This window comes from Oncorhynchus nerka, linkage group LG22 (genome assembly GCF_034236695.1).
Source record: "Oncorhynchus nerka isolate Pitt River linkage group LG22, Oner_Uvic_2.0, whole genome shotgun sequence".
NCBI classification, from domain to species: Eukaryota; Metazoa; Chordata; class Actinopteri; order Salmoniformes; family Salmonidae; genus Oncorhynchus; species Oncorhynchus nerka.
Window position 1 is genome coordinate 63,630,606 of NC_088417.1, and position 23,445 is coordinate 63,654,050.

Here is a 23,445-nt window from a genome sequence, read left to right on the forward strand (position 1 = left end):
GCGCTCTCCTTCTCAAACTGAACAGAACATAGGCTATAGGCTAGTCCGCATGCAAGGTGGGGAATTTTTTTGGACTAGGCCTAATCAAACCATAGGCTTATACAGCACAGCCATTGGTTAGGCAGCACACAAAAATGTTTTTGATGAGCAAGAGCAGAGCAGGCCGGGGCTCATGGTTGGAGCATCCATTGCAGTGTGTAATGTAGCCTAGTTGTGTTTACACCATCCCAGCAGCTAACTTAGAAATATAACTTTGCTCAGTGCTTCTCCGAGCATGCACTTAGTAGCTTATACCCTATAGGTGACATTGATATTGGGTACCCAGTGGAGATTCAGAGACGAGGGGCAGCATCGAGCACACATCGATATACACTGAGTATACCGAATATAAGGAACACCGGATTCACCTGGTCAGTCTATGTGATGGAAAGAGCAGGTGTTCCTAATGTTTTGTAAACTCAGTGTATACCCTAATCAGCAACTAATTCTAAAACACTGAGAAATATTGAAATTTCATCAATTACAAATGACATGACCCTCCCCTGGACTAGATTTAAAAAATACTGAGTCCTCCCCTTGACTGAAATTGAAAAAACATGACCCTCCCCCATTTTCCTCCAGGTAACCATTCTGTCAATTTTGATCCATCCCTTAGTTGACAAGTCAACCAAAATGAAATACAAATAAGGACTTTGAAATGATGTCTATGCCCAATGGGTAGTGCCTGTTGCTGTTGCAGTTTGTCTAAATGTGGATGACGTATTAGTACTGTATGTCCTACGTGTATATTTTGAGCTTGGTCACACAAGTCATGCCCTCTTTGTTAGTATAGAGAATGTTATCAGTTAAAGCATCTTGTAATAATGTTAAAAAAAGAAAAATGATCATGTGGACTCTTAATGATGAATACATGGAACGAAGGCTACGCCTACTCCCTGGTATCTTGTGGTTTGTCTGTTGATATATCGCCCACTCAGCAGCGCCGCAGCAGTGGTTTGTTTAAGTGAAGCCACTCTTGCTGGTTATCATATTTATGGTTGATATATGTAACCCCTCACCCTTTCAGCTTTTACTCCCATCTTAGTGAAAACATAGCCCACAAAGCTCTCTCTGTTCCTTGTGAGGAATAAATAAAAAAACATACCTAGGAGAAACTGTCTTTAGTTAAAAAATATTCCTTGGCTCCTGGCTCTTAAGTCTCTGGTGTCTTTTCTGATTGAGTGGTCAGTAGCTTTGGCCGACTGCACACTGTCTTGTCATGCCTCATGTAGATAAATCATTTGGTTGGGTTTCGTTTGGTCAGTGGGCCACTGCCAAGGTTTCTCTCTGCACCTATAAATTCGCTGACAATGTTCTATTTGAACAGTGATGTGTATTCATGGATGCCAAGGGAAACAAGGCTTCCCAACAAAATGTACCAATAAAACAAATTGTCTCTCTGTGTTTCATAATTTTAAATTCGCAAGAGGCTGAATGTATCTCACAAGAGGAAGCATCTGAGCGAGCCAAACAGTGCCCCTCTGTTTTTCTATGTGTAGGTCGTATCTGATGCTGTCTGGTCCAAACGACTATGACATTGTTTCCCCCTGTAGCATTGAAGGCAAGGGAAGCCAGCGAATATCTGGCCTCCCTTGACAAAAAAAGTATTTAAAATGTACCTATCAGCAATGAGCTTAACTGAGCGAGCTCAACTGTGAATGGTCCTGGTGCACCAAAAGAAAGTGTCAAGGGATGTCAGTTTGGATTTGGCATCGCTCCTATCAAATCCCATTGAGAGCATACATCATTGACAGAAAAAGTTGAATTGTTCAATCTCGTTGTGTTTTTGTCTTCCGGTGGCTAGCTAATTGGCCCTTTTCTACAGTCATGGATGGAGATAGTGATTTGGACTTGTAGTTTTAGTTGATTCTCCGTACTGGCCTATGATTATAACAGCGATTCTGAACCAACCATTAATTAATACATTATTGTGCCTCTGGCCTGAGAGTATGAAAGTTCAATATGTAGCTAGATGTAGAAGGTAAATGTTAACTAGCTTAATGTTGCCCATGATTGGAAGTTAGGCTAGCGAGCAAACATTTTAGCCAGGTAGCCTAGGACAACAAAAAATACAAGCGTGTACTGTATGACAGAGTGATGAAAGAGTATGAGAGTATGAAAGAGAGTAGGATGGCATTGGTGTTTCTCTACAAATAAGGCTAGTCTACAAGTTTTTCTACTTGCACGAACGCACACACACACACACACGCACAGAAATCAGAACCATGGACAGCCACATCATATTTAGCTTACTTTGATTGTGCTAAATAGTTTTTGGTATCTTTTAGTTGTCACTATATTAGACTAAGCAGAGGTGATTTAATGATATTGAAATGTTGAATTTGAAATTGTGCTGGAATAGGTTAGGCAAATCCTGTTTTCTTTGCGACTCTTTGTAGTTTTAAATCAATGGTTGTTTAGTGGTCTGAAAATGTGGGAAACATTAACTTGCTTGTCCATGCTGTAGGTCATGTAACTGTCTGTTACTATACATGCAATATGCTTTGTGGACATCACCGGACAGAGGTTGCTATCCGGTTTTGTGATATAACAAAGGTGTGGTTGAATTTATTTAGCCACTGTATTTTCTTATTGTCTCTGCCTTTAGGCCTATATATCATGGTCGCAAGGCATATGAATTAACAGGTTATAGAGCAAACAATGTGATTATCACAACACATAGGTTGTAATATATAATATAGGTTGCTTGGCTTTCCCAGTGATTTCACCCACGCACCGCTACTGTATTTGAATGCAGCTGCGTTTAACCATTTATTCTATAGGCATGGTTGGAATGCTGCCTGATGCAAACCCTATCACAGAATATTGTTGTTATTGTGGATCCCACGAAATTACTGTTAAAGCAGCAAACTCCCCTTAACTGCACACCATCTCTGCTGCGTGTTAAGCGGTCCGTAGCCCTTCATCTGAAATGAATTTCCTCCCATTAAATGTTCTCATAAACGTTGTTTATATGCACATATTCATTAGGACAAAGACAGACCTGTCAGACAGAATGTGTCCATTTTGTTGTGATTGCTGGTGGGAAGAAATATTAGCTCAAAGTGTCATCCAACATTGCCTTTTATTACTTTTTTGTAATTCTTGGATAAAAATACCCATTGTCCTCGTAAACCTTGAAATATATGAATCTGCCACTGACATTCAAGATGTATCATTGGGAAATTATTATGCTGTGTTTCTGGTTCCTGTGAGGTTCCTTCTTGCAATTTTCAGATCAAGTTTCACTTCTAATAAGGTTATTGATTACACAGCAGGGTCAATCCACATCTTGGCATTGGTTTGTTCAGAAGTCATGAACTGGAATGGAGGTCATTATTGTCACATTACTCACCAGTAAGTCACCAATCAAGTACAGTATTTGTCTGCCCTCAAGCCAATACTTCATTATGATTCACTTTGCAATCCAAGAACTATAAGATAATCACTCCTTGAGTTGTATGAATAATAGGGTAGGTAGCTGTTCCTTCATCTGATTGTTGATTTATAGTCCTAGTGTGTTAGTTCAGAGTGCTTATCTTTGAAAGGGGTTACAGGGGGTTACAAGTCTATGGATGGCAATTCTCTAGATTAGTATTGAGGAGAGGGATTAGAGGTGAGTTGCCCCATATGGTCATTCTTATCTAATATGTAGCAATATTGATATAAACAGACCCCTCCCAAGTTCCATGATTATTAGCCACTTAATTATTGATGTTTCCTGAAGTGCTGCTCAGTCAGCCTCCGCTAATCCCAGTCACGTAAGGACCCTTAAGTGTAACCTACGTAGTCCACTGGGCTCAACTTTGTCCATTAGCAGAGGTAGCTAGCTATGTATGTTTGCTTACAAAATGAAGTAAGGCTAAGACTCTTTCACCCCAACCAGGGGCAACTGGTTTACAACTGTTGTATATCCAATGGAGAGTGCCAGCAGGTCTGTTAGAAAGCAGCTGACTCAGCACTTCCCCCTGCAGTGCTGGAGGAGTCATGGCACAGCGGGCTCTCCACTCCTACTGACTGGCATCTGCTCTCCCAGCGGACACCAGGAACTGTGATATTGACAAGCACATACAAACATACAAACACCGGGCACAGGGAGAACACCTAAGTAGCCAATTATAGTGAGGAGGGAAACAGCCGGGTCAATGTCTTACTGAGATAGATACCACACCACTGAGGGGAGCTCTGTTGTTACTCAGGAAGGAAGGGTTATTTTTGGCATCTTTGGGTAGCTAAATCACCCCCTCAAACAGATTAATTTAATTCATTGGACTGTCTTTCTTCAATGGCAATTCATCTTTGTAGTGTCATTTTGTTGGCTGCTAAGCTCCGTCAAAGTTTCATTAAATAGCTTTATTTGGTCATTGCCTGCTTGGAACTTGCTATAAACCACCTTTTCCCCATCACTTTTAGGGGCATTATTGGATTAAATATCTGTTGTCCTCGAAGGTTGAGGCCATTTGATGCCTTGAAGCGTTCTCTGCTGAGTTATCATTCTCATTATTCCTTTATGTCTTTATTTTACCACCCAACTGTAGTATCATTTAGGAAACATAAGTGACATAATAGCAATTGAGCTTGGAGAGAGGGTGTTAGGTACAAATACTATAACTCAATCTTCTGCTTTTAGGGTACAATACTATCAAATCACATCAAAAAATTCCATACCAATGACCCAAGCCTTTACCCATGACCAGGGCTCTAAAGTGCAATGAAATATTTTGTTGTGTGACCTGCAGTTTTAATTTGGGAGCACCAGTGAGACTCCCAAAAAATCCAATATACACTGAGTAGACAAAACAATTTTTCGATGACATAAACTGACCATGTGAATCCAGGTAAAAGCTATGATCCCTTATTGATGTCACCTGTTAAATCCACTTCAATCAGTGTTGATGAAGGGGAGGAGACAGGCTAAAGAATGATTTTCAAGCCTTGAGACAATTGAGACATGGATTGTGTATGTGTGCCATTCAGAGGGTGAATGGGCAAGACAAAATATTTAAGTGCCTTGGAACGGGGTATGGTAGTAGGTTCCAGGCACAACGGTTTGACTGTGTCAAGAACTGCAATGCTGCTGGGTTTTTCACGCTCAACCGTTTCCCGTGTGTATCAAGAATGGTCCACCACCCAAAGGACATCCAGCCAACTTGACAGAACTGTGGGAAGCATTGGAGTCAACATGGGCCAGCCTCCCTTTGGAATGCTTTCGACACCCTGTAGTCCATGCCCCCGACTAATTGACACTGTTCTGAGGGCAAAAGGGGGTGCATCTCAATATTAGGAAGGTGTTCCTAATGTTTTGTACACTCAGTGTATATACACTGTTGAGCGTGAAACCCAGCAGTGTTGCAGTTCTTGACACAGTCAAACTGGTGCGCATGGAACCTACTACCATACCCTGTTCAAAGGCACTTAAATATTTTGTCTTGCCCATTCACCCTCTGAATGGCACACATACACAATCCATGTCTCAATTGTCTGAAGGCTTAAAATCCTTCTTTAACCCGTCTCCTCCCTTTCATCTAAACTGATTGAAGTGGATTTAACAGGTGACATAAATAATTGATCATAGCTTTCACCTGGATTCACTTGGTCAGTCTGTCATGGAAAGAGCAGGTTTTCTTACTGTTTTGTACACTCAGTGTATATTTTTGTAATGATAATTGTTGTAATGATAAGTCTTTGCTGTACTGTTGTTTACCGAGCTCAGATTTGTTAGCGTCATGCTTGCACCATTACTACAGCAAAAACTGCTTGTTTCTAGTCCAAACAGTTCAAAAGATCAAGGCCTGATTGTTTTAATGATGCATCGTTCCTACAACGGCTGATAACATTAGGTTGTTAAGCAATATGAAATATAGAGGAAAAAATGACAGAAAGCGTACAATTGATTGAACATGAAATGGATTTCAATATTATTGAATTATAGGGCTATAGGCTTATGTAGCCTACTGTATTTATATTTTAATGCAGTCATCGGTTTTTATTTGAAGCATCTTTTAACCATTCTCTTGTTTGGAAAAGTAGCTGCTGCTTTTGCAACAGCTAAAGGGGATCCTAATATAATACCAAATACCAAAATAATTGCACAGACATTGGCAACTTTGTATTTGTAGTCATCTTCATTCTAATGTTACCTGCGGTCACAGATAGACAGACAAACATCTTGATTCTATGTTTAGCTGAGATATTCTGGGCAAATAAGCATCTAATGACGCACTTAGCTGTTCTACGAGTGGTCTGAGGGTTTTCATGGGCAACTTTAGTAACACCACTGCTGAAATTGTTTTATTTAGAGCCCATGACTCTTAAATACATTTTTATAAGGGTGTATTTTGTGATAGATCCATCTCTTGTCTTGCTCAACAGTGACTAACTTCCTGATGAAAACATTGGACATACAAACAAAGCATACCATAGGACCCCACATTACAACGCTTTGAGCCATTCAGTAGTAGTATAAAGGAATTTACCCAAATGCTCAACTGTGGAGAAAAATGAATGCTAGTGGGGAAGTATATTGGCTACTCTTCGATTTTCCCATATCAATGACTTTCCAGCTTGTTCTCTGGCTCGCCTCCAGTTCAGCAGGGCATCGACTGGGGCTGACAGTGGAATTGATGGGACAAAAATGAATTGGCAAGGAATCACAGAAACACTTCCTTGAATCAGTGCCCACTTTGCCTTGCCTCCAAAAGCTCCAATTTACAGTATATGAATTTTAACACTTCTACTTTAATATATTTTTTCCTGAAATGAGCATTCCACTTTTATCGTGCTGACTCAGTTGTATACTCTAGACTATGTGTACTACGTTTGCATATAATGTTCAGTTTTGTTCATACTGCACATTTTTTGGATGAAAGGGCTCGACTGGTCTAGACTTCAGGCTAAGAGAGTTAGCATATCACAGGGACTGCCTTGGATTGCTTCCTAATTGAATAACTTAATTTGGTGATAAAAGCCTCAAACATCTAAGAATATTTCACTATGCAGAAATTGCTCTGATTTGATCAAACTGAAAGGAGCATGGGAAAAAAACATAAAAGAATGTAGATCCATTGCGCTGCAGAGCTATTTTTGATAATAATAATAATAATAATAATACTTGTCATAGTTTCCAGGAACCCCCCATTGTCTCATGTCGGTATTAATCCGTATGATAACTCACAAATGCTCAAGGGATTTCTAAATAGAAGTTTGGCTATAATATCCTATCCTAACATTCAAAAATGTTACCAAGGTGACATTGTCCACTGAAGCCCCTTTCATCCTAAAAAGAGTCAGATAATGTTAACAAAAACCATAAACCTGTAGTTAACTTTGAACAAAAGTATTCACTACCTAATTATACATCTAGCTAAGGCATTTTGTGGTTGTAGAATCTGTATTTATGAACATTTAAATGTACACCAAAATTAGCTAGCTGGCTAGTGTCTGCTTGCTGAACCAGTCTCAAATCAATCCATATTAAATGAAAGGGATGCTAACAACTCCAGTTCACACACTCAATGCTGAATACTCCCTCTGGCTAGTTATAGATACATTCTGATTCTTAGAATAGTCCCAATATTTGGTGATGTGCATCAACAAGCTGGCAAACTATCTACCATAATGCTATTCAAACAAGCTAGCACTAGGCTGCTTGTTTGCTCAGCTGATCGAGCATGGTTAGCCGTAGTGAGTGTTTTTTTGAGTTTGGAACTAATGCAGGGGTCTCCATCAGGTCGATCGCAAGCCACCTGTAGCTCACAGCCCACCTATGAGTAGGTCGCCAAACAATTACCGAAAGTAGGCCTGTATGCAATGTTCCATCGCAAAATGCCATGCTATCCTAGCTACTAAAATATAAAACAACATTTGGGAAAAAATCTCACATTTTATAGGGCCCCCCTTAGAATTGTTTATGAACCATTATTTTACCAAGTATATTGACAGAACACACACTGCACAAATGACGCCATCTGAGGTCGGACAATGGGAACCCCAAATAAAGACATTGCTGTTGCTCTATGATGAAGAACAGTCGCTTAGTTATTCTTAAGGTCGACTAGGCCCACAGATGAAGGGGATAGTTGTGTATCTTTGAACTTGACGTTTCAAAGAGACGATAAAGCTCCTTAAATATCAAATCCTCCCCTTCCTCTCCCCTGATATTAGACACTGTTAAAAGATCACGAGTGAATCAAAGTGGTGTGTTGGTGTGCATACTGATTATCTGGTGCAATTGCTTGTGCTGAAGTGATTCATATACCAGCTTCAGTGCACACTTAAAAAGGAGCCCTTTCCCTCTTGAGAATTTTGGGATAGTGGCCCAAAGCTATTACATCCAATAATTCAATCTTGCTGCTATGTCTCTGATTCAGAATGCAGAAGACACATTTCAGTTGAATGTATTCAGTTGTACAACTGACTAGGTATCCCCCTTTCCCTTTAGAGCAGGACTTGCAGAACGGGAATCGGATCCTGACTTTTTCTCAGTTACCCATTCTTCCCATCATCACAATGCTTGACAAAATCACACACTGTTAATTACACAGATAGCCTTTGGTTGCTTGTTGAGGATATGTTGAGTTAGATAAAAGCACTTCCCTCCAAAAACATTGTGCTTTGCCTCCCCAAAGGCAATGTAGTGTAATCCTTCAAAAGTCTAACTCTTCAAACCAAAGACAGGCCACTTTAAAAGGCACTAGCTGTAAGTGTAAATCTGAAGAATAATAGGACCCGTACACTCAAACCAGGCTTCCTTTTCTTGCCACAGGGAACATAGACATTATGGATTACACCTTTAAACTGAGAGACTGATTAGTTCATGAGTTCAGTAGTATTGAATAGTGTTAATAAAGACTATCCCTTATCCTATGACAGCATAATGACATATTCAAACAGACCAGCAGCTATGTATTGTCTACAAAACAGTATGCTACATAAAGTTGCTCTTAAATCCAAGTTATAATAATAATAATACATTTAATTTGTAAAGCTTTTCTCACATCCAAGACGCAATTTAAAAAATAAATAATAATAAAAACAATCCAAAACACAGAACATAGAACACAGACAACAATCACAGGTGTCGTCAGATCCGGAGGACATGAGACCAGAATTAGGACAGAGAATCTGCAGCGCTAATAGTGTCTGGAAGTGCGTTCCATGGTGCGGCTATTATGGATTAAGCAAAGGCATATCCAGTTAAAAGCACCATAGCACCTGCTGTTGACATCCCAGTGGGGGACATTAACCAAGCCGGTTTCCGTGAAACTTCTGCAGAGAAACCTCTGAACAGATCCCTCTGAATGAGGGGGAAAGGAAGTGCAGGATTTATTATGGGCACAGGTGTGGCTGGTGTGGGAGAGCAAAATAAAAACTTGAGAGAGAGAGAGAACAGTGTCAGTCAGTGTGTGGTCCATTGCCTCTCCTCTACTTTCTCACCGTTGTTCCCCCTCTGCCCACCTCCACCCCCTCCTCCACCACTATCCATTAAATCACTTGACAAATGGCCAGGCGACAGGTGTCAATAGGAGAGTTCTCTGTCCCCAGCTGCGCCTGTCTTTAGCTTGGGAGTCTGAGAGATGTTCCCATTGTTGCAGCTGCCCATGTCAGTGTGAACCCCACCTCTCTATCTATCCCAGGACTACCTCGTCCTCTCTCCCAGCGCAGCGTGACATGGGCCACCCAGCGGACTGGAGCGGAAGCCATAATAGTAGCATCGTTCTAGATATTGGCATGGCGCTTAGTCAATACAACATAGTCTGGAGTTGTTGATATTATTTCCGCCACAGTGGATTTAGTTCCAGTCACAAGTTTAGATGTACAAAAGATATGAAAAGGAAAGCGCTTAACATTTTGATATGAAAGTCTGTGACTTGGAGTTATGAAAACAGTCTATGTCATTGAGCTTGACATTGTCTGACTGGTAGTGGATTAATTTGAGGTAAAGGAGGCTGTATTTTTGCTCCTGGAGTTGAGAATCTGTTTCAAGGGGGAACATGGGCAATTTCTTGTGAAAACAAAAGTGGTTATAGGACTTCCAAGTCCTGTCGTTTAGTACTAGGCTGTTTGAGGCTGCTGTAAACAGTGCTTAGGACGGAATCGGAGCAAAGAGTGCAATACACTGAGGGGTACGAGGAGAAAACCAAGTTGTTTTTTAACTTTCACCTTTGGCACTTGCTGGTGGGGAGAGAGGCTTGGGATTGGTAGGCTGCTGAAACAGCTCCAGGCAACAGGATTCACACAAACCTTTCCAGTGCCAAACCAAAATGTTAAATACTGAATTCTCCTGTCGAGCTTGACCTACTATTTCAGTCCAAATCAAGCCATTCAAAGCCCACACAGGCCCTGTCTCCCAAAACATTGTTTGGTGGCTTGAGGCTGTATACCTCTAAAACTGCCAATCTTAATTTAAACACGGAAAGAACTCACCTACTCACTGCATGTTCATAATCCTCAAGACCAGGCTTATCCAAAGCCCCATTAAAGAATTCCTGTAAAAGACAAGATTAGAATTCAGACTAGCCCAGGCTCTCATTAGCTGACAGCCGGGAGTTTGAGAATGGGGGGGTTTGGGGGTACTAGTCCCCCCCACCCCCTCATTAACGCTATGGTGCACCTGTGATCAATCTGCTATTCTCTTTGAGGTCATTAAACCCTTGTGGCGGGGTTTCATAGAACTGGAGATATGCTGCTGGTTGATCCTCGTTTCGGGTGTCTCTGACCGGGTGACAGCTTCCTGACGTCTGATCGATAGGATAAAAGGACGGGTGTATGCAGATTGGTCTTTGTTGTGTGACTGGTAGAAGCAGGCTGAGAGTTCTACCAGCACAAGAGGGATTGGTTGGTTGATGTAGCGTAGCAGCACACACACAGGCCGACAGCAGCCCACATCCAGAGGATGGGAATGTTGGAGACATGCCAGAGAGGCTGGAGTCAGATTATTGGCGAGGTCGTACTGGAAACCATAGCGCTCTTTATCTGGTTCATTTGATGGTTTTCAGTGTATTTCATGCTGAAAATACATAGAATACTTTGTCCAAAGTAAAGATAAAAGCCACCGAAGGCCAGTGGGTTTGATTCCTCAGCTCCTCCACCCTTTTCTCTCTCCTCTAGGACCTTTCTGAGAGTATCTATTACATTGGTAACCACAGGCCTGTGCACAGAGACAATGAGATCTTTTGTCAGGTTACTGTGAGGCTGCTGTCATGAGAGCTGACGTGAAGCAGGGATTCTATTTATAGGGTTGTAATAACGTCACATGCAAACGTCTGATATGCGTTGTATATTTGCCACGGGCCACCTGACCTTTCTGCTTTAATGTCAGTCAAGCTTGTCTGTCACTCCAAGTGATTTTAATTCTAGATAGAATATGAATCGCCTTAATCAGTTTAGGGTTGTCTACCTGGAAACGCATGTTAATGTCACTCTTGACTTCTGTACATTTTCCAGACCCTTTTTGGATCATTATGACCTAAGGCTAGATTTATGATCTCTGGAGAGACCGTGAAAATACATAAAATTGAGAGAAGCCAAAAAGACCAAGAAAACCAAGCTGGAAAATACAGGTAATTAATAGATGAATGAGAAAGAGAGTTCCAAATAGGCCTGGGCGGTATCCAGATTGTCATACCTTCATACCTGCCTTGTGCAATCCTGGGATATTTGGTAATACTGGCACTGGACACAGGGGGTGCTATTTTCAATCAAGTACATGTAAAATGTCATAGTGAATGCTAGCTAAATGCTAAGAAACACATGCAAACATTTTATACAGTCTCTGAAATAAACTATGTGCAGGACAGACAGACATCCCAGCTAATAAATTATTTTTTTCTTTTTTTTCCCACCTTTATTTAACCAGGTAGGCCAGTTGAGAACAAGTTCTCATTTACAACTGCGACCTGGCCAAGATAAAGCAAAGCAGTGCGACACAAACAACAGCACAGAGTTACACATTACACAATTTAAAGAAGTAACTACAAAATGTTACTAACAGTGTGCTGCACAGAAAAAAAAACTAATATTAGACAGCAAGGGCCGTCTGAGTGTGGTGTCAGGAAAACAACCTCTCACTCAATGTCATCAAAACAAAGGAGATGATCGTGGAAACAGCGTCGGCAGGACAGGACACTAGAGGAGAAGGTGAAAAGTTTTAAGTTCCTCGGCGTACACATCACAAACAGTGTTGTGAATAAGGCGCAACAGCACCTCTTCAACCTCAGGAGGCTGAAGAAATTTGTCTTGTCACATAAAACACTCACAAACTTTTACAGATGCACAATCGGGAGCATCTTGTCGGGCTGTATCACCGCCTGGCCCACAACTGTAAGGCTCTCCAGAGGGTAGTGCGGTCTGCCCAAAGCATTACTGGGGGCAAACTACCTGTCCTCCAGGACACCTACACTACCCAATGTCACAGGAAGGCCAAAAAGATCATCAAGGACAAAAACCACCCAAGCCACTGCCTGTTCACCCCGCTATCATCCAGAAGGCGAGGTCAGTACAGGTGCATCAAAGCTGGGACCAAGAGACTGAAAACAGCTTCTATCTGAAGGCCATCAGACTGTTAAACAGCCATCACTAACATTGAGTGGCTGCTGCCAACATACTGACTCAAATCTCTGGCCAGTTTAATAAATGTAATAAATTGATTTAATAAAGGTATAACTAGTCACTTTAAATAACGCCATTTTAATAATGTATACATATCCTACTTCATGTAGACATTCTGTACCATCTACTGCATCTTGCCTATGCTGCATGGCCATCGCTCATCCAGGTATTTATATGTACATATTCTTATTCATCCCTTTACATTTGTATGTTTAAGGTAGTTGTTGTGAATTTGTTAGATTACTTGTTAAAGACAAAGAATGCTGAGTTGCATCCAAAGAACACCATACCTACTGTGAAGCATGGGGGTGGAAACCTCATGCTTTGGGGCTGTTTTTCTGCAAAGGGACCAGGACGACTGATCCGTGTAAAGGAAAGAATGAATGGGGCCATGTATTGTGAGATTTTGAGTGAAAATCTCCTTCCATCAGCAAGGGCATTGAAGATGAAATGTGGCTGGGTCTTTCAGCGTGACAATGATCCCAAACACACCGCCCGGGCAACGAAGGAAGAAGCATGCTTCGTAAGAAGCATTTCAAGGTCCTGGAGTGGCCTAGCCAGTCTCCAGATCTCAACACCATAGAACATCTTTGGAGGGAGTTGAAAGTCTGTGTTGCCCAGCAACAGCCCCAAAACATCACTGCTCTAGAGGAGATCTGCATGGAGGAATGGGCCAAAATACCAGCAACATTGTGTGAAAACCTTGTGAAGACTTACAGAAAACGTTTGACCTCTGTCATTGCCAACAAAGGGTATATAACAAAGTATTGAGATAAACTTTTGTTATTGACCAAATACTTATTTTCCACCATAATTTGCAAATAAATTCATTAAAAATCCTACAATGTGATTTTCTGGATTTTTTTTCTCATTTTGTCTGTCATAGTTGATGGAAAATTACAGGCCTCATCTTTTTAAGTGGGAGAACTTGCACAATTGGTGGCTGACTAAATACTTTTTTGCCCCATTGTACATGTGATGTGAGTAATGTAAGATATGTAAACATTATTAAAGTGGCGTTATTTAAAGTTGCATTGTTTAAAGTGACTTGTGATCCATTTATTATAGTGGCCAGTGATTGGGTCTCAATGTAGGCAGCAGCCTCTCTGAGTTAGTGATTGCTGTTTTGCAGTCTGATGGACTTGAGATAGAAGCTGTTTTTCAGTCTCTTGATCCCAGCTTTGATGCACCTGTACTGACCTCGCCTTCTGGATGGTAGCAGTGTGAACAGGCACTGGTTATCTGCCACAACATACATATTGCACTATTTCATGCCTGGCTAGACATGGAGGGATTAGGCTATATCTCCCATTTAAATAGCTTTCATTTCTATTGCCACAGGTGATTTGTGTGTGTTGTCGTCAACGGTTGGCAGAGGCAGGGTGGGTCTGTTACCGTGGATAAGGAGGATGACGAGGAACAGCTGGAGCTTTAATGGAGCTCAGATGGGCCTGCAACCCAAGCTGATCCGCTTTGTCAGTGAGGGAGGTGCACAGAAGCTAATGTTGAGACTACCGTGATTAGCTTCTAATGCTATTGTCTGCGTATTAGGTGTATAATGACCGACTGTATGCAAGACCCTCCTCAAACAATCCATGCGACACTTCCCATTGTCTCAGTGCTATTGTCTGCAATGCCGCTGACTGTTAACAATGCAGCTTGGATTCAATGGGCAATGTTCCCTAAGAACGGGACAAATTGTAAATCTTCTTGGTACACCCCCCTCCATTGCCTCTGTGACAGCCCAGCAGTTTCGGGCCTCATTGCCTCATTACGGGCCCTGTCAACACGTCCAAATATCCAGTGGCGGTTTCCAGCCAGCAGACTGTGGTAACCATGGACAACACTCTGACTGAGTAGTCCACAGGTGAGGTATGCTGCTGTTGTATCTGTAAGTCTACACAGATAAGGCAGCCCATGTTGGCTTTGGAGTTAAATCACCCGATTAGTAGATTTTCTGTCCGCATGCTAATCGGATTAGCCCAAAAATGACGAGGCCCAAAGAGATGGAAACTTTGCCCCCTTCTCTCTACTCCTGTTCCCTCATGAGCTAAACCACCACAGCTCAGGAGATAAACAGCAAACAACCTTAGTGGTACGTGACAAATTCCCTGTAACCTCTGAGTTTGAGGTAGACAAACATTCTGGAGAGAAGCAGAGGCTAAGGTCTTACCAGGTGTGGGAACAATGGCGTGTGCGTCTTAGAGCTGACTGAATACAGCCTGGGGCCTCATGGCTCGGAGCGAGGGAAAGAGAGAGAGAGAGAAACCAGATGAGAGACTGGGAGAATTGACACAAATAAGCCCCAATAATCAGGGCCACAATGAGCAGGCTGGTTGCTTGGCGCTGTGGACATGATAAAGGAGGGGAAAAGCAGGCGGGCAAGCAGGCTGACAGTGGGGGTGGGAAAGCTCAATAGGACCAGCGGGATGTGACTGTGAGTTTAATAAGGGCTCTGTATGTGTGTGCGTGCATGCTTACGTGCGTGTGTGTGTGTGCGTGTCTGCATGCATGCATTTGTGTCTGATTTATAATGACAGATCTGAATATAGTAGTTTGAAAATACTTCCAGAAAGTGAAAATGGTAATGGCTTGTTGGCTTGGACGGACACACATACCCCCCTTACTTGACACATTGGAAAGAAATAACAAAAAAAACTGAGCAAACTAGAATGCTATTTTGGCTCTAAACAGAGAGTCCACAGTGGCAGAATACCTGACCACTGTGACTGACCCAACATTAAGGAAAGCTTTGTACAGACTCAGTGACCATAGCCTTGCTCTTGAGAGAGGCCGCCATAGGCAGACCTGGCTCACAAGAGAAGACAGGCTATGTGCACACTGCCCACAAAATGAGGTGGAAACTGAGCTGCACTTCCTAACCTCCTGCTAAATGTATGCCAATATTAGAGACACAGACCCACAAAGAATTCAAAAAACAAATCCAATTTCGATAAACTCATATCTTTTGGGTGAAATATCACAGTGTGCCATCACAGCAGCAAGATGTGTGGCCACAAGAAAAGGGCAACCAATGAAGAACAACTATTGTACAACCCATATTTATGTTGATTTATTTATTTATTTGTGTATTTATTTATTTGCACATTGTTACAACACTGTATATAGCCATAATATGACATTTTAAATGTCTCTATTCCTTTAGAATATTTGTGAGTGTAATGTTTACTGTTAATTTTGTTTCTCATTTTCTTCTGTTCATTGTTTTTTTAAACTTTTGTTTATAATCTATTTCACTTGCTTTGACAATGCAAACATATTTTCCATGCCAATAAATCCCTGAATTGAATTGAAAAGCTGACTCTGTGTACCAATTGCACCCCCTTACCACTACCAATGTCTGCTCTCCCCTTCCCCTCCACCCAGTCAGGGCTCCTTCTGCCAACATGGAGGAAACCCATTAATACTCCCCGGCTCCCTACCAGCACCAGTCCCCGCCTCCCACATGCTTCCGATTAAGAAGGAAGCCTCTCTCAATTCTCTCTACTTCTCTCCATGCTGAAGTGAAGATGGAGGCTAGAGAAGAGGGTTTGGGGTGAGATTGAGATAGGGGTAGACAGCGAAAGGGGGGGTTGAAATGGAGTGAGAGAAAAAGAAGAAGACGAGGGGGTGTAGATAGGAGGGGGGGCATGGTGGCCCCAGTGGACTAGGATCAGGCTAGATAAATGGATGGGGTGGGACGAGGGGAGAAAAACAGGCTGTCTTTGAGCCAGAAAGAGGGGGATGTGCGGGGTAGAGAGGGAGAGGAGAACAGAGTGGGGGTCATAGCTTACAAGTCAGTGTGGTGGATTGCTGTGGCACAAAGGGTGGTTCAAGTTTCAAGTTTATGTTTATTTTTCGTATGTACAGGATACACATGGTATGCACAGTCCAACGAAATGCTTACTTGCAGGTTCCCTCTCGATATTGCGAGAAAAATAAGAAATATTAAAAGATAAAAATTAAAATAAAAAAGTAGCTTTAGTATAAATACAGGAAGGCACTCAACAATTTACCATACAATATTTACATGTGTGTCGGTGAAGGGGGATTGAAGAGCAAGTATCTCTCCACCATGAATGAGAGGCTTAATTTGAGGCCTGTCTCCTTTTCTCTGGCTCAGACAGGGTATTACTATAGATAGAGATCTGTGTGGGGGCTACCTACTGGAGATCACAAGAAGAATGTGGTAACAAAACAACACGTACTGTAAGACTGTCTCAGAGAGTGTCTGTGTGGCTCAGCTCCAATGTAGTGGGAAGAGGCTTGAGAACAACGTTGCCAGATCATTTTGGAAAAGTGACCTTCAGACCAGACATGAGTGTGAAACATGATTATAACCCAATTAAATTACTATTGCATATTTGATTGTTACCTAAACTTACAAAACCCTGCAGTAGCAAACTATATAACTTTCAATTATTTGGTTATGGGTATCTGTGTGACCCTAAAGTTTAGACAGATCTGCCAAGAATAGTGCTAGATTCTACAACCTATTAAAAAAACGTTTTTATAATGCTGTTATACATCAAACAGGCTCTATCTTGTGTCTGGTGGTTCTCATGACAATGCTGAGTGGGCCAGTTTTAGGATAGTTTGTTGGCTCGGTCACGGGTTAACAGGGAACACTGCAGTAATTCTTCAGTCTGTGTGTAAAACAAGCCTTTTCTCTGTGCTGGCGGCTGGCGGGTGACACGCTGAAGAGCTGGACACTGCCCAGTGCTCCTGGAGGGACCAGGGTGGGCCCTGCTTCACACATTCCACACATTGTAACATCTCCCCTCTGCCAGCCAGCCACAGTGTCTAGTTCTCACACCGGTTAGAGCAGCCAAAACACAGGTCCCACTGATCCATAGATGATCCATCAGTTTGCAATGGAGTGAACATGCTGGCTTTCACACTGTGCCTGTGTGTCATTATAGTACTGGCACAATAGGGGTAATGAATTAAAGATTGTCTTTTTAAAACATAAAAATGTGAAGCCTATTTTTGGCCTGCCTTGCATGTTGTTGTGGTCCTTGGTGTGACAAGACACTGATGGTGGTGTTGTGTTTGTTCTTTGCAGCCTGGGCCAAGGTGGACATGACCATGGAGGAGAGTGTGGAGGTGTACCTGGGTGACATAGCAGACATCCCCTGCCAGTATGTCTTCAGTGAGCAGGCCAGAGCAGTCATGATCCAGTGGTTTGTGGTGAGTACTTCTGGACCATTTTCTGCACCCCCTCCTGACTCACCCAGCCACACTCACTCACTCACACACTCACTCACTCAGATGTGTGTATATAAGTAAGTGAGTGGAGCTGGAGCGGAGCGTGCCCAATTTGACTGGAGCGCAGAGCGAGATTCCCAAAGGTTGGAGTGTCGGACTCCTCGCTGCTTGAATTTCGCTCCAGTAGCGCTCACTTCAAGAGCTCAGGGAATGCCTCTATGACTCTACTGTCATAGAGTTCACTAAATATTTTCATAAAGAAACTGATCGAACTCACAGGTGCTAAAGCAAGGTGACTTACAAAGATGAGAACCAAGAGCAAGAGATGGATTGTGGTGATATAGTGTCCACAACTAAAGAATCATTGTGGAATCTGAAAAGACACATATCCCGAAAGCATGATGGTGTACTTACTACATGCATATGCTAAAAGAAAGGAACAATGTGGGTAGATAACTAAGTGTTTCATTGTAGCAAAGTATTCATAAATAAAAAAGCAGATCTTTAAACTTTTCATTAATTTTTGTTCTATTATCTATACAATAGGCCATAATTGATTTTGGCCCAATAGGCCTGGTATATTCCAATGTTCAAGGAGCTTTCCATTTTGATTGGGTTATTTTGCCTAAAAATCTTTATGCTTACCTATGTATACACTACCGTTCAAAAGTTTGAGGTCACTTAGAAATGTCATTGTTTTTTGAAAAAAAAGCAAAAAATGTCTGTCGAAATAACATAAAATATATCAGAAATACGGTGTTGTTAATGTTGTAAATGACTATTGTAGCTGAAAATGTCAGATTTTTTATGGAATATCTACATAGGCGTACAGAGACCCATTATCAGCAACCATCACTCCTGTGTTCCAATGGCACGTTGTGTTATCTAATCTAAGTTCATCATTTTGAAAGGCAAATTGAACATTGGAAAACCCTTTTGCAGTTATGTCAGCACAGCTGAAAACTGTTACTGATTAACGAATCAATAAAACTGGCCTTAGACCAGTTGAGTATCTGGAGCATCAGCATTTGTGAGTTCGATTACAGGCTCAAAATGGCCAGAAACAAAGATCTTTCTTCTGAAACTCGTCAGTCTATTCTTGTTCTGAGAAATGAAGGCTATTCCATGCGAGAAATTGCCAAGGAACTGAAGATCTCGTACAACACTGTGTACTACTCCCTTCACAGAACAGCGCAAACTGGCTTTAACCAAAATTGAAAGAGGATATATATACTGGGAGGCCCCGGTGCACAACTGAGCAAGAGGACAAGTACATTAGAGTGTCTAGTTTGAGAAACAGACGCCTCACAAGTCCTCAACTGGCAGCTTCATTAAATTGTACCCACATAACACCAGTCTCAACGTCAACAGTGAAGAGGTGACTCCGGAATGCTGGCCTTCTAGGCAGAGTTCCTCTGTCCAGTGTCTGTGTTCTTTTGCCCATGTTAATCTTTTCTTTTTATTGGCCAGTCTGAGATATGGCTTAGGCTACCTGTCTGGCTCCTGACCTATTTAGAGTGTTTATATGCTGTTTAATATGACATGTAGGCTATTTAAAATGATGTGCGCTTCTTACAATACACGCAGTCAGTCAGGAAAGCTAAGGCCAGCTTCTTCAGGCAGAAGTTTGCATCCTGTAGCTCCAACTCCAAAAAGTTCTGGGACACTGTGAAGTCCATGGAGAACAAGAGCACCTCCTCCCAGCTGCCCACTTCACTCAGGCTAGGTAACACGGTCACCACCGATAAATCCATGATTATCGAAAACTTCAACAAGCATTTCTCAACGGCTGGCCATGCCTTCCGCCTGGCTACTCCAACCTCGGCCAACAGCTCCCCCCCCGCAGCTACTCGCCCAAGCCTCTCCAGGTTCTCCTTTACCCAAATCCAGATAGCAGATGTTCTGAAAGAGCTGCAAAACCTGGACCCGTACAAATCAGCTGGGCTTGACAATCTGGACCCTCTATTTCTGAAACTATCCGCCGCCATTGTTGCAACCCCTATTACCAGCCTGTTCAACCTCTCTTTCATATTGTCTGAGATCCCCAAGGATTGGAAAGCTGCCGCAGTCATCTCCCTCTTCAAAGGGGAAGACACCCTGGACCCAAACTGTTACAGACCTATATCCATCCTGCCCTGCCTATCTAAGGTCTTCGAAAGCCAAGTCAACAAACAGGTCACTGACCATCTCGAATCCCACCGTACCTTCTCCGCTGTGCAATCTGGTTTCCGAGCCGGTCACGGGTGCACTTCAGCCACGCTCAAGGTACTAAACGATATCATAACCGCCATTGATAAAAGACAGTACTGTGCAGCCGTCTTCATCGACCTTGCCAAGGCTTTCGACTCTGTCAATCACCATATTCTTATCGGCAGACTCAGTAGCCTCGGTTTTTCGGATGACTGCCTTGCCTGGTTCACCAATTACTTTGCAGACAGAGTTCAGTGTGTCAAATCGGAGGGCATGCTGTCCGGTCCTCTGGCAGTCTCTATGGGGGTGCCACAGGGTTCAATCCTCGGGCCGACTCTTTTCTCTGTATATATCAATGATGTTGCTCTTGCTGCGGGCGATTCCCTGATCCACCTCTACGCAGACGACACCATTCTATATACTTCCGGCCCGTCCTTGGACACTGTGCTATCTAACCTCCAAACGAGCTTCAATGCCATACAACACTCCTTCCGTGGCCTCCAACTGCTCTTAAACGCTAGTAAAACCAAATGCATGCTTTTCAACCGTTCGCTGCCTGCACCCGCACGCCTGACCAGCATCACCACCCTGGATGGTTCCGACCTTGAATATGTGGACATCTATAAGTACCTAGGTGTCTGGCTAGACTGTAAACTCTCCTTCCAGACTCATATCAAACATCTCCAATCGAAAATCAAATCAAGAGTCGGCTTTCTATTCCGCAACAAAGCCTCCTTCACTCACGCCGCCAAACTTACCCTAGTAAAACTGACTATCCTACCGATCCTCGACTTCGGCGATGTCATCTACAAAATTGCTTCCAACACTCTACTCAGCAAACTGGATGCAGTTTATCACAGTGCCATCCGTTTTGTCACTAAAGCACCTTATACCACCCACCACTGCGACTTGTATGCTCTAGTCGATTGGCCCTCGCTACATATTCGTCGCCAGACCCACTGGCTCCAGGTCATCTACAAGTCCATGCTAGGTAAAGCTCCGCCTTATCTCAGTTCACTGGTCACGATGGCAACACCCATCCGTAGCACGCGCTCCAGCAGGTGTATCTAACTAATCATCCCTAAAGCCAACACCTCATTTGGCCGCCTTTCGTTCCAGTTCTCTGCTGCCTGTGACTGGAACGAATTGCAAAAATCGCTGAAGTTGGAGACTTTTATCTCCCTCACCAACTTCAAACATCTGCTATCTGAGCAGCTAACCGATCGCTGCAGCTATACATAGTCTATCAGTAAATAGCCCACCCATTTTTACCTACCTCATCCCCATAATGTTTTTATTTATTTACTTTTCTGCTCTTTTGCACACCAATATCTCTACCTGTACATGACCATCTGATCATTTATCACTCCAGTGTTAATCTGCAAAATTGTAATTATTCGCCTACCTCCTCATGCCTTTTGCACACAATGTATATAGACTCCCCTTTTTTTCTACTGTGTTATTGACTTAATTGTTTACTCCATGTGTAACTCTGTGTTGTCTGTTCACACTGCTATGCTTTATCTTGGCCAGGTCGCAGTTGCAAATGAGAACTTGTTCTCAACTAGCCTACCTGGTTAAATAAAGGTGAAAAATAAAAAAATATATAAAACAAATTACATTCACCTTTTCATGTTTATTCAAATACTTTTCATTCAAATCCATATGGTTTGGTTTCAATACTTCAAAACCAAATTGTAGGTTCAGGTAGTATGTTGGTTAAATTGTGCTTTTAATGAATTTGGAGCGGCAGTTTGTTTTCCTGTGAGTGCACAACAGTTTTAGGTGGAGCAGTTGGAAAGGACATGGAGCGCCGCGAGCACCTCTCCATGAGCGATGAAAGGGATTTCCAACTGGTCCACTCCGCTCACATGCTCTGACACGCATACACACACCAATTTATTTCTATGTGCGGTACACTCTATTTTTCACATTCAACCTAGTTCATCTTCTGGCACTTTCCTTCCCTACAGAGGAATCCCGGTAGCAGTAGCCGGGAGCGGATCTACTACGGTGACAACACACAGCAGATAGTGGATGATGGTACAGAATTTACGGGCCGTATCACAGTGTCCGACATTGGGGACCAGGAGGGCGTGCTGCTTACCATCCAGGACGTCCAGCTGACTGATGAGAGGGAGTTCTTCTGCCAAGTCAACGGCATGGCTGCAGGCAACGGAGAAGGCAAGACCCACCTCAGGGTGTTTGGTAAGACATTGCACTCTGCATCACTCTTCCTAGCCTGATGGTCCAGATCTGTTTGTGCTTGATCCAACTTCTCTCTCCTTGTTATTCAAATGATTGAGGATTTGGGTACAGCACAGTATGGGCACATACCCTGCCCATTACCAGGTGTTTCAGTGGTTATTGATAAAATGCGACTGAAATCCTCAGGATGGAATAGTTCTCATTCCCATGTCTCAAAACCATACATTGATAATGTTATTTTTTCCAGATCCTCCAGAGGCCTCAGTAATTGAAGGTGTCCATGCTGGAATCTCTGTGACTAATGAGCTGCCATCAAGGGTAGGCACTAGGCAGTCCACTTGAGTACATCTCACTTTATCTCTCAGTCCATGAAAGCAACATTGAACATTATAAAACTCTTTAAGGTATCTTATTCCCTCTATACAGATTGCATCGTGTGAGGCAAGGAACAGCTTCCCCAAACCCAACATCACCTGGTACCGTGACAGCAGCCCACTTACCCCCACACATGGCCGTGAGTAGCAAGAATACCAATGGACTATCTCACCAACGGACTATTTGTGAAAAACTAGTCAAGCAATTTTCTTGTTTTGACTTCATGTGGTGATACTCACAACAGTCACTGAAATACATGTTGTCGTTACATGAAGAAGTGTTTCCGGATGTCATCTATCTACCAGCCTGTGATAGCAGCTAAATCAGTGTTTTCCTCACCCCTCCCAGAGATCAATGTGGTAACACTGGTGACCCGTGAGTCCAGTGGCTTCTACACGGTCCAGAGTGAGCTGCAGTACAAAGTGGCCAAGGAGGACAAGGACGCCCTGTTCTCTTGTGAGGTCAGCTACTACGTTCCAGAAGGTGTGAGGACAGCCAAGTCCAAAGTCATCAACATCACTGTGCACTGTAAGAAACCTACCAACTGTCATATACCCCAGACGTGCTATCGCTAACCACACAACTTATGCTAACTCAGCATGCTAATACTTTTAGCATTATTGAGTTCAATTGAATGTATTGCTAACTAGAGCTAATGCTTCCTCGTTGTGATAAAGGCGCTCTCCAGTTGTTTTTATGAATTTCCCTACCATAAAACTAATAGGGTGTTTGCTGGTGTTTCTCTCTACAACACCCAAATTAAAGCCTATGCAATGATATCAGCCTATCTAAAACAAGTCAACAGGTTCTGGGTTG

At 42.7% G+C, this 23,445-nt stretch overlaps 1 protein-coding gene across 3 annotated transcripts in view; it reads left to right on the forward strand.

Moving 5' to 3' along the window:
- mcama (melanoma cell adhesion molecule a) overlaps window positions 1-23,445 on the forward strand; it is a 63,903-nt gene that overhangs the window by 25,169 nt on the left and 15,289 nt on the right. For all 3 annotated transcript variants that reach the window (XM_029627566.2, XM_029627564.2, XM_029627565.2), the window contains exons 2-6: window positions 17,714-17,838; window positions 22,020-22,254; window positions 22,502-22,572; window positions 22,681-22,768; window positions 22,978-23,157. In XM_029627566.2, coding sequence (XP_029483426.1) covers window positions 17,714-17,838; window positions 22,020-22,254; window positions 22,502-22,572; window positions 22,681-22,768; window positions 22,978-23,157 — 699 coding nt within the window. The remainder of the gene's footprint in view (window positions 1-17,713; window positions 17,839-22,019; window positions 22,255-22,501; window positions 22,573-22,680; window positions 22,769-22,977; window positions 23,158-23,445) is intronic.